The sequence below is a fragment of the Equus przewalskii genome, chromosome 9, assembly GCF_037783145.1.
Source record: "Equus przewalskii isolate Varuska chromosome 9, EquPr2, whole genome shotgun sequence".
NCBI classification, from domain to species: domain Eukaryota; kingdom Metazoa; phylum Chordata; class Mammalia; order Perissodactyla; family Equidae; genus Equus; species Equus przewalskii.
Window position 1 is genome coordinate 6,439,999 of NC_091839.1, and position 16,495 is coordinate 6,456,493.

Here is a 16,495-nt window from a genome sequence, read left to right on the forward strand (position 1 = left end):
CCTATCAGGCTTTCAGCAGATTTCTCAGCAGATACCTTACAGGCTAGAAGAGAGTGGAATGATATATTCAAAATACTGAAAGACAAAAACTTTCAGCCAAGAATACTCCACAGTGAAAATATCCTTCAGATATGATGGTGAAATAAAAATTTCCCCAGATAGACAAAAGCTGAGGGAGTTCATTGTCACAAGACCCCCTACAAGAAATGATCAAAAAGGCCCTCATACCTGAAAAAAAAAGAAAAGAAAGTGTTTACAAAGCCTTGAGCAAGGAGATATACAGGCAGGAAAAATCAGAAAATTTCAGCTATCGGAAGAGGTTAGCAAGCTCTTAATTATAATGTTAAAGATGAAAGGAAGGAAAGAATCAAAATAACTATAATGTCATTTTAATCACAAACTAACAACACAAAACAGAATGAATTGTGATGACAATAACTTAGGAGGGAGGACAGAGATGGGAACTGCTTAGACTGAGGAGATAAGAGACTATGAGAAAACAGACTATCTCGTCTACAAGACTTTTTATACAAACCTCACAGAAACCACTAAACAAAAAATCAGAACAGAGACACAAATGATAAACAAAGAGAAAACCATCATAGAGAGGCACCAAACTGAACTGGCAGTGGGAAGTACATAGGACAAGAAACCAGAGAAATACAGAACAACTGGAAAACAAGAGATAAAATGGCAACATTAAGCCCCATATATCAATAATCACTGTAAATGTAAATGGATTGAATTCTCCAATCAAAAGACAGAGTCAGGGAATGGATTGAAAAACAAGACCCAACAATATGCTGCCTCCAGGAAACACACCTCAGCTCTAAAGACAAACACAGGCTCAGAGTGAAGGGATGGAAGATGATACTTGAAGCTATTGGCAAACAAAAGAAAGCAAGTGTTGTCATACTTATATCAGACAAAGTAGACTTCAACATGAAAAAGTCAATGAGAGACAAACAGGGGCAGTATATCATAAAAGGACTCTCCACCAAGAGGATGTGATAGTTATAAATATATACGCACCTAACACAGGAGCACCAAAGTACATAAGGCAACTATTAACAGACCTAAAAGGAGAAATTAACACCAACACAATAATAATAGGGGACCTCAACACCCCAGTTACATCAATAGACAGATCACCCAGAGAGAAAGTCAAAAAGAAAAAAGAAATTAAAAAAAAAAACTAGACCAGATGGACTTAGTAGACTTACATAGAACACTCCATCCAAAAACAAGAATACACATTCTTCTCAAGTGCACATGGAACATTCTCAAAGATAAACCATATTTTGGGAAACAAAGCAAACCTCAATAAATTTAAGAAGACTGAAATCATATCAAGCATTTTTTCTGACCATAATGCTATGACACTAGAAATCAACTACAAGAAAAAACCTGGGAAAGTAACAAATATGTGGAGACTAAACAACATGCTACTGAACAAACAACGGATCAATGAAGAAATTAAAGGAGAAATCAAAAAATATCTGGAGACAAATGAAAATGAAAATATACCATAACAACTCACATGGGATGCAGCAAAAGTGGTCTTAAGAGGAAAATTCATAGCAATACAGGCCCACCTTAACAAACAAGAAAAATCTCAAATAAGTTATCTTAAACTACAGGTACCAGAACTAGAAAAAGAAGAACAAACAAAGCTCAAAGTCAGCAGAAGGAGGGAAATAATAAAAATTAGAGCAGAAATAAATGAAATTGAAACATACACAAAAAAGTAGAAAGGATCAATGAAACGAAGAGCTGGTTCTTTGAGAAGATAAACAAAATTGACAAAGTCTTAGACTTACTAAGAACAAGAGAGAAGCCTCAAATAAATAAAATTAGAAATGAAAGAGGAGAAATTACAACAGATACTACAGAAATACAAAGGATTATAAGCAAATACTATGCAAAATTATATGCCAACAAATTTGACAATTTGGAAGAAATGGATAAATTCTTAGATTCATACATCCCCCCAAAACTGAATCAAGAAGAAATAGAGATTCTGAGTAGAGTAGTCACAAGTAAAGAGATTGAAATGGTAATTAAAACCTCCCAAAAAGTAAAAGTCCAGGGCAAGATGGTTTTTCTGGAGAATTCTACCAAACATTCAAAGAAGATTTAGGGGCCAGCCCTGTGGTTGAGTGGTGAAGTTCACATGCTCTGCTTTGGCGGCCTGGTGTTTGCTGGTTAGGATCCTGGGCGTGGATCTACACACCACTCATCAGGCCATGCTGTGGCAGCATCCCACATAGAAGAACTAGAATGACCTACAAGTAGGATATACAACTAAGTACTGGAGCTTTGGGGAGGAAAAAAAAGAGGAAGACTGGCAACACATGTTAGCTCAGGGCCAATCTTCCTCACCAAAAACAAAAGTCCACCTTTAAAGAAAAAAGAATAAGAAGATTTAATACCTATCCTTCTCAAATGATTCCAAGAAATTGAAGAAGATGGAACATTTCCCAACATTCTATGAGGCCAACATCACCCTGATTCTAAAGCCAGACGAAGACAACACAAAGAAGGAAAATTACAGGCCAATATTGCTGATGAACGTAGATGCAAAAATCCTCAACAAAATATTGGCAAACCAAATACAGAAATACATTAAGAGGATCATATACTATAATCAAGTGGGATTTATACCAGGGACACAGGGATGGTTCAACATCTGCAAATCAATCAGTGTGATACACCACAATAACAAAATGAGGAATGAAAATCACATGATCATCTCAATAGATGCAGTGAAAGCATTTGACAAGATCCAACATCATTTATGATAAAAGCTCTCAATAAAACAGGTATAGAAGGAAAGTACCTCAACATAGTAAAGGCCATATATGATACACCCACAGCCAACATCATACTCAACAGTGAAAAACTGAAAGCCATCCCTCTGAGAACAGGAACAAGACAAGTGTGCCCACTCAAACCACTCTTATTCAACATAGTACTGGAGGTTTTGGCCAGAGCAATTAGGCAAAAGAAATAAAAGGAATCCTAATAAGCAATGAAGAAGTGAAACCCTCACTGTTTCCAAATGGCATGATTCTATATACAGAAAACCCTGAAGAATCCATCAGAAAACTATTACAAATAGTCAGCAACTACAGCAAAGTTGCAGGGTACAAAATCAACTTACAAAAATCAGTTGCATTTCTATACTCTAATAACGAACTAACAGAAAGGGAACTCAAGAACACAATTCCATTTACATCTGCAACAAAAAGAATAAAATATCTAGGAGCAAATTTAACTATTTGAGAAGGACCTCTACAACAAAAACCAAAGACATTATTGAAAGAAATTGATGATGACATACAGAAATGGAATGATATTCCATGTCCATGGATTGGATGAAAAACATAGTTAAAATGTCCATATTACCTAAATCAATCTACAGATTTAATGCAATCCCAGTCAGAATCCCAATGATATTCTTCACAGAAATACAACAAAGAATCCTAAAATTCATGCAGCAACAAAAGACCTTGAATAACTAAAGCAATCCTGAGAAAAAAAGAACAAAGTGGGAGGTATCACAATCTCTGACTTCAAAATATACTACAAAGCTATAGTAACCAAAACAGCATGGTACTTATACAAAAACAGACACACAGATCAATGGAAGAGAATTGAAAGTCCAGAAGTAAAACCACACATCTATGGACAGTTAATCTTTGACAAAGGAGCCAAGAACATGCAATGGAGAAAGGAAAATCTCTTCAATAAATAGTGTTGGGGAAACAGGGCAGCCACATGAAAAAGAATAAAAGTAGACCATTATCTTATGGCATACACAAAAATTAACGCAAAATGGGTTAAAGACTTGAAGATAAGACATGTAACCATAAAACTCCTAGAAGAAAATATAGGCAGTACACTCTTTGAAATTGGTCTTAGAAGCATCTTTTCAGACACCATGTCTACTTAGGCAAGGGAAACAAAAGAAAAAATAAACAAGTGGGACTACATCAGACTAAAGAGCTTCTGCAAGGCAAAGGGAACTGGGAACAAAATGAAAAGACAACCCACCATTGGGAGAAAATATTTGCAAATTATATACCTGTAAGGGGTTAATCTCCAAAATATGGGAAAAACTCAATAACTCAACAACAAATAAGCAACCAATCAAAAAATGGGCAGAGGATATGAACAGACATTTTTCCAAAGAAGAGACACAGATGGGCAACAGGTGCATGAAAAGATGTTCAACATCACTAATCATCAGGGAAATGCAAATCAAAACTACAATGAGAAAGCACCTTATACCTATTAGAATGGCTATAATCACCAAGACCAAAAATAACAAATGTTGGAGAGGATGTGGAGAAAAGGGAACTCTCATACACTCCTGGTGGGAATGCAAACTGGTGCAGCCACTATGGAAAACAGTATGGAGATTTCTCAAAAAATTAAAAATAGAAATACCATATGATTCAGCTATCCCACTATCGGGTATTTATCCAAAGAACTTGAAATCAACAATTTAGAGAGACTTATGCACCCCTATGTTCATCACAGCATTATTCACAATCACCAAGATGTGGAAGCAACCCAAGCGCCCATCAACTGAAGAATGGATAAAGAAGATGTGGTTTGTGCATATATATATACATACATACATATATATATATATATATATATATATATATATACAATATACACAATGGAATGCTACTCAGCCATAAAAAAGGTGAAACTATCCCACTTGCAACAACATGGATAGACCTAAGGGGTATTATGTTTAGCGAAATAAGCCAGACAGAGAAGGACAAATACTGCATGATTTCACTCATATATGGAAGATAAACAAACACATGGACAAAGAGAACAGATTAGTGGTTGCCAGAGAGGAAGGGGGGTGGGGGATGGGCATAAGGGGTAAAGAGGCACATATATATGGTGACTGACAAATAATAATGTACATCTGAAATTTCACGATGTTATAAATTATTATGAATTCAATAAAATAAAAAATCTAAATATATACTGCTTAAAAAAGATTTACCTTAAATAAAAGAATACAGGAAAGTCAAAAGTAAAAACATGGAAAATATCATGCAAACACTAACCAAAAGAAAACTGGTAAAGTAGCTATACTAATAACATAAAGTAGGAATAAGGGCCAAAATTAATAACAGAAATTACAAGAGACATTTTATAAAATGGTTCATCCAACAGGAAGACATGATGATCCCAAGTTTGTATGAACCTAAAAATATGTAAAGCAAAACCAGATAGTACTAAATGTTGAAATAGACAAGTCGACAATGGAACATGCAGAAAAAAATTTAGTAGAGATACAGAAGATTTGAACCATATGATATAAACTTGACCTAATTCATATATATGGTACACTGCACTCAACTCCAGAACATACATTCTTTTCACATTCACATGAAATATTTGCCAAAATTGGTCATATTCTAGGCCATAAAGCAAGTCTCCATAAATGTTAAAGGAATGGAATCACACTTTTTGGTCAGTGGAATCAAGCTAGACACGAATGACAAAAAGATAACAAGAACATCTCAGATATTTGAAAATTATACAAGGAAATATCTAAATAATGAATGGATCAAAAGAGAAATCACAACTGCAACTAGATAGTATTTTTAACTACTAAAGATGTAGGTGTGGGAGGGAGGTAAGTTGTGCTTAGGGGGAAATTTACAGTCTAAATACATACTTTGGGGGGAAAAAAACGATAAAAACTAGAGATCTAAGCAAGCATCTCAAATACGAGAAATCAATTAGATAGAAAACAAAAATACAATAAAGGAAATCAACAAACCAAAACCAAAACCAAGAAGTTCTTTAAAAAGATGAATGAGATTGATAAAGCCCTAGCAAGACTGGTCAAGGGGAAAACAGGGAGAAGGCCTAAGTAACTAACCCCAGTAACGAAAAAAGAGACATTACTACAGATCTCACAGGCATAAAAAGGTAATAAGAAGATATCATAAACAACTTTTAGCCAAAACTTCTGAAAATTTAGATAAATGGATACATTCATTGAAAAGTGTAACAACACTGGCACAAGAAAAAAATCTAAACTGTTCTATATTTACTATTAAAGAAATTAAATCTGTAATTAAAACCTAGGCACAAAAAACTCTCTAAGCCCAGAAAGCTTTACCAGTGAGTTCTTCCAAACATTTCTCAATCATTAAGAAATGGCATTTCAAAATCTTTCCAGAGAGAAAAAGAAGGAACACTTCCAAGCTTCTATGAGGCCTGCATCACCTTGATACCAAAACCTTAGAAGAAAGTTACAACAAAGGAAAACACCAGGCCCATCTCTTCCATGAAGACGGACACAATACCCTAAGCAAAATATTAGCAAATTGCCTTCAAAGACGAATAAAAAGGATAAACATCACAACCAATTAGATTTCTCCCAGGAAGGGAAGGTTAGGTTTCCACATGAACATCGATCAGTGTAATTCACCACATTAACAGAATAAAAGATAAAAACCATATTACTATCTCAGTAGATGCAGAAAAAGCATTTGATAAAATTCAATACTCATTCATGGTTCAGAACTCTTGAAATAAAGAGTTCAATGACTAGAAACAAAAGGGAATCTTTGGGGGTTATTTGTTTTTCGGTAGGGAAGGATTCAGCCTGAGCTAACATCTGTTGCCAATCTTCATCTTTTGTTTTTCTCCCCAAAGCCCCAGTGCATGGTTGTACATCCTAGTTGTAAGTCCTTCTAGTTCTTCTACGTGAGCCGCTGCCACAGCATGGCTATTGACAGATGGGTGGCGTGGTTCCATGAGTGGGAAGTGAACCCGGGCCACCAAAGTGGCAAGCACTGAACTTTAACCACTAGGCCATGAGGGCTGGCTCAGAATCTTCTTAATCTAATAAGTTTTTCTATTAAAAATCTAAAGGGGCTGGCCTAGTGGCACAGTGGTTAAGTTTGTGCGCTCTGCTTTGGTGGCCCGGGGTTCACCAGTTGGGATCCTGGGTGGGGATCTATGAACCCCTTATCAAGCCATGCTGAGGCAGTTGTCCCACATACAAAAGAGAGGAAGATGGGCACAGACGTTAGCTCGGGGCCAATCTTCCTCAGCAAAAAAAAAAAAAAAAAAAAGGAGGATTGGCAGCAGATATTAGCTCAGAGTTAATCTTCCTCAAAAAAAAAAAAAACCAAAAAACAAAAAAGAAAAGAAAAACCTAGAGCAGAATTATACTGAATAGTGAACTATTAAGAATAACATAATCATGTCTGCCATCGACTTCTCCATTCAGCATTTTACTGGGGGCTAGCGAATCTAACAAAATAATTAGATTCAAGGTTATATACAAATACTAAATATATTTTTATATACCACTAACAATTAGAAGAGGAAATCTGAAAGACACAATTTGTGATAGCATGAAAAAAATCAAATACCTAGGAATAAAATATACATAAAACCTCTACATTAATAACTCCACATTACAGGGAGAAATGAAAGAAAGCCTACATAATGGAAGTGTTTATGACATTCATGGATTGGAAGACAATTAAATATTGTAACACATTGATTCTACTCAGATTTATCTTTAGATTTAATGAAGTCCCTGTTTCTTTTTAAAAAAATAGGATTTTTTTGGATGGAAACTAGAAGCTGATTCCAAAATTTTTATACAAAAGGGCCAAGGACAACCAAGACAATCTTAAAAAACAAAGTTGGAAAATCTATGTTACGGGGAATGATAACTTACTATAAAGGTATAATAATAAAGATACTGTGCGTTGGTGCAAGGATGGTTGGAGAAATTGTATCAATCAGAGCCCAGTGAGGACACAGAAGCCGCACTAGTGTCTGTGTTGGCATGAGCACAGGCTGAAGCGCTTTGGCCTCTAGGTTTTGCATTTGGTCTCCCCCCGAAAATCAGGAGCCTCTGAGGGCAGGGACTGGGTCTCTCTGGGTCACAGTGTGTCCCCAACATCGCCTGCCTGGGGCCTGGCTCACAATGAGCACCAGGGAATTCTTGCTGAATGAATATCTGAACAAGCCAGGGAAGCGACCCCTACCTGCACAGACTGACCATGAAGGCTTATGGGCCAGGAGGCAGAGCCCGCTTTTCCATTGGAAGATAAATCCCTGGCCCAGGTAGGCACAGGAAGCAAGGCCTGGGGGAGGGTTAAAGGCAGGGCTGATGCCCTGGTCCAGTCACCTGTAGATGGAGGCCAAGGGGCAGGTGAGCCACATGTTGTTGGTCAGCTTGCCCAACTGGTAAATGTCAAAGGTGAAGTATGGCTAGGTGATTTCCTTGACGTAGTCGCAGGGTACAAGACAGGCTTCCACCTGCAGCTCAGGCCGCACGCGGCTGTATGGCACCTTCTCCTCTCTCAGACAGAGCCAGCAGGGCATGGGTTTTTCCAGGGGCTCCTGGATGCAGCAGTACCCCAGGCGTTTGCGCTCACCTGGCTCCCCACAGCGGTTACAGTCCTGCCAGGGCTCCCAGCGGGTGAAGATGAGTACATTGCCACCCAGCCTCCGGGTCTCATTCTTCAGGGGCTTTTGGCGGAGGCCTTTGTGCGTAATATGCAGTGTGCTGACATCTTGGAAGTCAATCTCATACTCCACCACGAGAGCACTGTCATTGTCCTGGCAGTGATAGAGGCCTGTCTGGGAGGGCTGAGGGTTGGTCAATTGGATGCTGCCCTGAGGCAGTTTCTTTACGTTAGGCATTGAGGACAGCAGCAAGGGATCCTCCCCCAGAATGGAAGAGAAGTACCAGAGTGCCTTGGGACGGTCACAGGGAAGGACAACATCGTTGCCCAAGAGTCGGGCCCGCTGGCAGAGACTCTTGTAGGCACAGCTGATTAATACCTGGCCCCACAGAGTGGGGAGAGAAAGGCTAAGCAGCCACAGGGGGGCCAGCAATGGTAGCCAGAGACTACGGAAGGAGGCTAGGAACCACCCTGGGCATTGTGAACTCACCCACAGAACTCAGGCATCAGCTCTGGGCCATGGAATGAAACTCTGTCCAACGCACTTCAGGAGTACCATTCAGTTCATGTCATCAAATAGCTTGGTGTAGGCGGCAGGGTTGAGAACTCAGATGTCCATAAAAACTAGGCAGGAAATGAGTGAACCTAAGTCAGAACAAGTGAACTAAAAAGCCAAATGATTTGTCCTCCACACACCTAATATACAATGATGGAACCAAAAAAATGGCTTCATGACCATCAGAAAGGGGAAGAAGGGGAGACATATAGAAATCACTGCTCTGTACCATTTCTAAAATCCAGTGAGAAGCTACTGCAAGGGCCTGTTATCTTGTAGATGCGGAGGATTCCTGAATTAGCATCAAATCAGCTCCTTTGGAGGGTAGGGGAGCTTCCCAAACCCTTGTTCTCTGGGACTCACGTCTCCATTCTCCAGGGAGATAGCTTCTTTTCCACTATCCTCCTTGGCTACATCTGAAGTGGCATTGGAAGATGTGCCCTCCTCGCCACATGAGCAGTTTTCTCAGCCGGCTTTCTGTCTCCCAAAGATCGGACCTAAGGATTCTTATACACCTCCAGTCAATTCCATGTGCAAAAACCCACATCCACTGTTCTGTTCAAGATGTTCCGCTCTATCTCTCTGGGGGGAGGGAGGCAGTGTTTGCAGCCACCTTAGTCTACCAAGCATTCGTGGAGAGCCATATTCTTGACTGCTCTTTCTCCGAGCCATTTTCTCTACCTGAGAGTATCTTAAGGATTTTCTAGGAGCATAATAATTCATTCGGGGATTTTAACAATTGTTAATAATGATTTAATTAGTGCTATACCCTTGATTGTTATCCTTCATAAAAACTGAGTTCTAATTGGGCTTTGTCTCTCAAGGTCTTCCCAATTTTCAGCCAACTTTGGCCACCAGTCACTCCTAATGTTCTGTATTCCAACTGCTTCCCCTTAAGCTGCAAGTTCATTAAGTACATTATCTGCCTTCCAAAATATCTCAGGCTAGAGTCTCCATTCTCCTGGTTTCAAGTAAGTTTTCTCATTCCCTTTGCTCTGTGTCTAAGCCAGTGCCATGTGATTTGTTTCGGATTACAGCATCACCCCATTCCTGATCCGATTTCTGTATCACTCAAGATAGGCTATTTGCTACCAAATAAAACTTCCCCTAAATCTCAATGATTTACAACAACAAAGGTTTCCTTCCCACTCATGCTCCACGTCTATTGTGGACTGGCATTATAGTCACTCAGGAACCCAGGATGATGGAGCTGCTGCCATCTTGAACATTTTCAGTTTCATGCCAGAGGACAAAGAAAGAGAGCTCTGTAGGAGCTCATGCCTACAATTAGATGCTCTAAACTTAAATGACACATGTCACTTGCTCACAAACCACTGGCCAGAAATGGTTACGTGGCACCACCAACCCACCAACCCATCAAAGGAACCGGAATTCTGCTATGTTCAGGGAACATTTGGCAAATGGCAGTCAGTAATGATTGCCACAGCTAATGTCTACTACAAGGAGTGTTCTTTTATATCATAAAGTTAAAACCATTTCAAAATCCTCCCATCATTTAGATCTCTCCTAAAGTTTCATTGGCCAGTATTAGGTCCCATGTGCAGATCCAAACCAATTCCTGAAAGGAAAGGATATTTCCATAATTGGTTTAAACCAATCAGAATTTGTTCTCCAGGACTGGGGAAGTGCAACCTTCTTTGACCATAGAAGTAAATAAAGACCCAAATGAAATAAGGGCTTTGTATGCAGAAGACATGTAGAAGAGAACACTTATTTGGTATAACCAACCATGTCTGTCCCAGCATCCACTGATGAGAAAGATCAGTTGCACCAGGACTGTGGCAGGCACTGTGTGAGCTACAGGACCTCAGGCAAGTTGCTGAGACTTGCTAAGCTTCAGTTCTCCCATCTGTAAGACAGGGACCTTAGAACTCTCCATCATAAGGTGCAGTTGTTATAAAGCTTTCAAGAGGTTATTCATGTCAAATTCCTGGCACAGTCTGGGTTTAGGATAAGACAGTGGTTAAGATAGTAGGCATGTGGCCAAGTAGTTTCAGTCCCAAGCTCTGGGATCAGTTTCATCTCTTGATCCACCTTTTATTAGAGTAATTTTGGCCCAGAAACTTCACTTTCTTGTGCCCAACACCGTCATTTACTCCATAACTAAGAATTGCTTACTCACCTTGCACCAGAAACTAAGGATCCAGGCTAAGTCCCTGCCCTACTGGAGCTTACATTCTAGTGGGATGTATTAATTGGGATAAGTTAGGTTATGCTATATAACAAGAGAATTCTGGAATCTCAGTGGCTTAACAAAATTTTCTTTTTGTTCATGCTACATGTCCATGTGGGTTGGTGGAGAGCTCTACTCCACGCAGTCCCTTCAGACGCCATGGCTGATGGAGGCTGGACCATCTGAACATCTTTAGCTGCTATGGCAAGAGAAGGGAGGATAGTGAGTCATGCACTGGCAATTAAATGCTCTGGCCTGGGTGGGATCTACATTACTTTTGCTTTCAGGCCATTAACTAGAACTAATCACATAGCCCCACTTTACTTCAGAGGGTCTGGGAAATGTAGGTGAGCACATGGAATATTTGCTAAGCAATATTGTCTTTGCCTTGGGGGAAGACAGATGGTAAACAAATAAATGACTGATAAAACATCAGGTCGTGGTAAGTGCTTTGAAGAAAAAAAAAAACCTGGGGAAAGAGAACTGGGAATAAAGACATTTATGGGCTGAATCGTGTCCCCCCAAATTCATATGTTGAAGTCCTAACCCCAGGACCTCAGAATGTGATTTGCTTGGAGATGGGCCTTTAACGAGGTAATTCAGTTAGAATGAAGCAGTTAGACTGCTTCTGATCACAGAGGTGCAGACACATAGGCAGCCACAGTTATTTCAACCCCCACTGGCTGAAGAGGCTTCCAAGAGATTTAAAGGGACAGCCTCTGGGTTTTCTCTCCTTTTTCCCCTTTTGGGAGCCAGACATTTAGGGATTAGGACATTCAAAAGCATCTGATACATACACAATACAGGGGAATTTAGAAAGTCATTCACAAGCCCAGGGGAAGATGTAAGCTCAGAAAAGATCTGAGATGACTTTAAGCTTTCACTTCAGGCTGATCCCCAGCACAGAGACACCCTACAAGAATAACAACAACAACAACAACAAAACCCCCAGCAAACCCTGGGGAAGGGGGAAAATGTGATTTCCATAGTTACCACATTACAAGATTCAAATGCCCATTTTCAAAAACAACAACAAAATCATAAGGCATAAAGAAACAGGAAAGTATGGCCCATTCACAGGGAAAAAAATAATAAACCATCCCTGAGGAAGCCCAGTTGGCAGACATACTAAACAAAGATTTAAACAATTGCCTTAAAATGCTCAAGGAGCTAATGAAGACCTGGAGAAAGACAAGAAAATGGTATATGAACAAAATGAGAATATCAATAAAGAGGTAGAAAATATCAAAAGGAACCAAAGAGAAATTCTGGAGCTGAAAATACAATTACAAAAAAGAAAAAAATCACTAGAGGAGTTCAAAAACAGATGTGAGCAAGCAGAAGATACAATCAGCAAACTTGATTATAGGAAAATTGAAATTATTGAGTCTGAGGAACAGAAGGAAAAAACATTGAAGAAAAGTGAACAGAGCCTAGGGGACCTGTGGAACACCATCAAAAGGACCAACATACATATTATGGGAGTCCCAGGCATTTGTGGAGAGCCATGGAGAAGGAGAAGAGAGAGAGAAACTGCAGAAAGAACTACATTTGAAGAAATAATGGCCCCAAACTCCCCAAATTTGATGAAAGACATGAATCTATAAACCCAAGAAGCTCACCAAACTCTAATAGGATAAACCCAAAAAGACGCACACCAAGACGCATTATAATCAAACTGTCAAAAGACAAAGATACAATCTTGCAAGCAGCCATAGAGAAGCAACTTGTCACACAAAAAGATCCTCAATGAGAGTATCAGCTGATTTCTCATCAGAAACGTTGGAGGCCAGAAGGCAATGGGTTGAAATATTCAAAGTGCCAAAAGAAAAAAACTTTCAGCCAAGAATTCTATAACTAGTAAAACTGTTCTTCAACAACGAGAGAGAAATTAAAACATACCCAAGTAAGCAAAAGCTGAGAGAGTTTGTTACAACTAGACCTGCCCTGCAAGAAATGCTACAGGGAGTCCTTCAGGTTGAAATGAAAGGATGCTAGATAGTAACTCAAAACCATATGAAGAAATAAAGATTTCTAGAAAAGGCAAATATGTGGACAATTATAAAAACTAGTATTACTGTACTAAAATCCACTTTTAATTGTCTACATGACTTAGAAAATGCATAAAAGTAATTACTAATCTTTGTTATCATATACATTGTTATTGCAAACAATGTATAAAGAAATATATTTGTGACATCAGTAACAGAAAGGAGGTGATGGAGATGTGTAGGAGCAGAGTTTTTATATGCTATTGAAGTCAGGCTGGTATAAATGCAAATTGAAGTATTACGACTCTAGGGAGTTAGATGTGAAGTAATCCCCATGGTAACCGCAAAGAAAATATACACAATATACACAATAAGAAAGATACACAATAAGAAATGAGTAGAGAATCAAAACACGTCCCTACAAAAACATTAACTAAATACAAAAGAAGGCAGTAATGGAGTAAAGGAGGGGCAAAAAAACTATAAGGCATATAGAAAAGAAACAGCAAAACAGTAAGTCCCCCCTTATCAGTAATTTATTTAAAGTAAAAGACAGAGACTGGCAGATGGATTAAAAAACATAATCCAACTATATGCTGTCTACAAGAGATTCACATTAGATTCAAAGACACAAATAGGTTGAAAGTGAATGGATGAAAAAGGATATTCCATGCAAATAGTAACTGAAAGAGAGCTGGGATGGCTGTACTCCTATCAGACAAAAGACTTTAAATCAAAAATAGTTTCAAGAGACAAAGAAGGAATTACATATTAATAAAAGGCTTGAAACAGCAAGCTATAACCAATATAAACATTCATATATCTAACAACAGACCCTCAAAATATGAAACATGTGGACAGAACTGCAGAGAGAAACAGACAGTTCTACATCAATAGTTTGAGACTGCGATATCCCACTTCCAATAATGGACAGAACAGACAGATGATAAGTAAGGAAACAGAGAACTTGAACGACACAATAAATGAGTTAGACCTAACAGACTTACACAGGGCACTCTATTCAACAACAAAATACAAGTGCAGATGGACATTTTCCAGGATATGCCATTATATCCTGAGACCAATGGAGTCTCAGGAAATTTTAAAACATAAATATCATCCAAAGTATCTTCTCTGACCACAAAAGGATTAAGTTAGAAACCAGTAACAAAAGAAAATGAAAATTTTCAACTATGTGGAAACTAAACAACACTCTCTTAAAGAATAGAGCAAGGAAGAAATCACAAGGCAAATTAGAAAATACTTAGAGATAAATGAAAATGAAAATATAACATCCCAAAACTTATGGGATGCAGCAAAAGCAGCACTTGGAGAGAAATTCATAGCTGTTAATGCCTACATTAAAAAGGAAGGAAGATCTCAAATTAGTAACCTAACTTTACGCCTTAGCAAATTATACTCAACACTAGCAGAAGGAAGGAAATAATGAAGAGTAGAGCAGAGATAAATAAAATATAGAATAGAAAAAAATGGAGAAAACCAATGAAACCAAAGTTGGTTTTTTGAAAATATCAACAAAATTGACAAATCTTTGGCTAAATTGACAAAGAACAAAAGACAGAAGACACAAATAACTAAAATCATAAGTGAAAGTAGGGACATTACTACTGACCTGGCAGAAATAAAAAGCATTATAAGAGAATACTAAGAACAACTGTATGCAAACAAGTTAGACAACCAAGAAGAAATGGACAAATTCCTTGAAACACACATTTACCTAAACTGACTCTAAAAGAAATAGAAAATCTCAACAGATCTATAACAAGAGATTTAACCAGTGATTAAAAACCTCCCAGCAAAGAAGCCCTGGAACAGATGGTCTCACAAATTAGCTCAACCAAAAATTTAAAGAGGAATTAACACCAATTCTTCTCAAACTGTTCCAAAAATTGAAGAGGGGGAAACACTTCCTAACTCATCCTATGCAGCCAGTATTACCCCGAAACCAAAGCCAGATAAAGACATCACAAAAAGAGAAAATTATAGACCAATATCCCTTATGAATATAGATGCAAAAATGCTCAACGAGAAAGCAGCGATTCAAATCCAACAGTATATTAAAAGGATTCACCACGACCAAGTGGGATTTGTCCAGGAATGTAAGGAGGATTCAACATAAAAGCAATAGAATGAAGGGAAAAAAGCATATGATCATTTTAATGGATGCAGAAAAGGTATTTGACAAATTTACCCTTTCGTGATAAAAACTCCTGGAAAACTAAGAATAGAGGGAAAATTCCTCAACATGATAATGGGTATTATGAAAAACTCACAGCTAACATCATGTCAATGGTGAAAGGCTGAAGGCTTTCCCCCTAAGATCAGGAAGAAGACAAGGATGCCTACTTTCACCACATCTATTCAACAGTGTACTGGAAATCCCACCCATAGCCATCAGAGGAGAGAAAGAAGTAAAAGCCATCCAAATTGGACAGGAGGACGTAAAACTATCCCTATTCTCAGATGACATGATTCTATACATAAAAAATCTAAGAGAATCTACAAGAAAGCCACGAGAGCTAATAAATGAATTCAGCAAAATCGTAGAATACAATATCAACACACAAAAATCAGTTTTGTTTCTATATACTAACATTGAACAATCCAAAGAGGAAATTAAGACAATTCTATTTACAATAGCATTTAAAAGAATTAATTCTAACCAAGGAGGTGAAAGACTTGTATTCTGAAGCTGTAAAAGATTGCTAAAAGAAGTTAAAGAAGATCTAAATAAATGGAAAGACATCCTGTACTCACAGACAGGAAGACTTAACATTGTTAAGATGTCAACACCACCCAAAACGATCCACAGATTCGATACAATGCACAGCCAATTCCAAAAGCCTTTTTCAAAGAAATGGAAGCAAATTTTCAAATTCATCTGAATTGTACTGGATCCCGAATAGCCAAAACAACCTTGAAAAAGTAGAATAAAGTTGGAGGACTCACACTTGCCAACTTTAAGACTTACTACAAAGCTACGGTAACTAAAACAGCATGGTACTGGCTGTGAATGAAACTAGGACCCCTCTCCCTGGTCCAACAGGCAATCTAGCAAGCGAGCTGCACAGGCTTAAAGTCAGTACAACAGAAACCCACGCCGTACCGGAAGCAGCCACGCAGGCCTCCTAAGCCTGTGTCTAAATGACCTCGAAGCCCCTGGTCTCAGGACTGAGGATGCCAGCGGGATGAATCAGTAACAGGAAGAGATAACGGATACCTCGCTCTCACATTTCCCAACTACGTTCCTTAGAGA

General features: G+C 38.5%; 1 protein-coding gene across 1 annotated transcript; it reads right to left on the minus strand.

The window, feature by feature from the left end:
- Positions 1–8,193: 8,193 nt before the first annotated feature.
- On the minus strand, positions 8,194–9,404 carry LOC103547735 (protein FAM187B-like). The gene is given in 2 exon segments (XM_070559512.1): positions 8,194–8,962; positions 9,397–9,404. Coding segments are annotated over 2 exon segments (777 nt in total).
- Between the last annotated feature and the right edge of the window lie 7,091 nt (positions 9,405–16,495).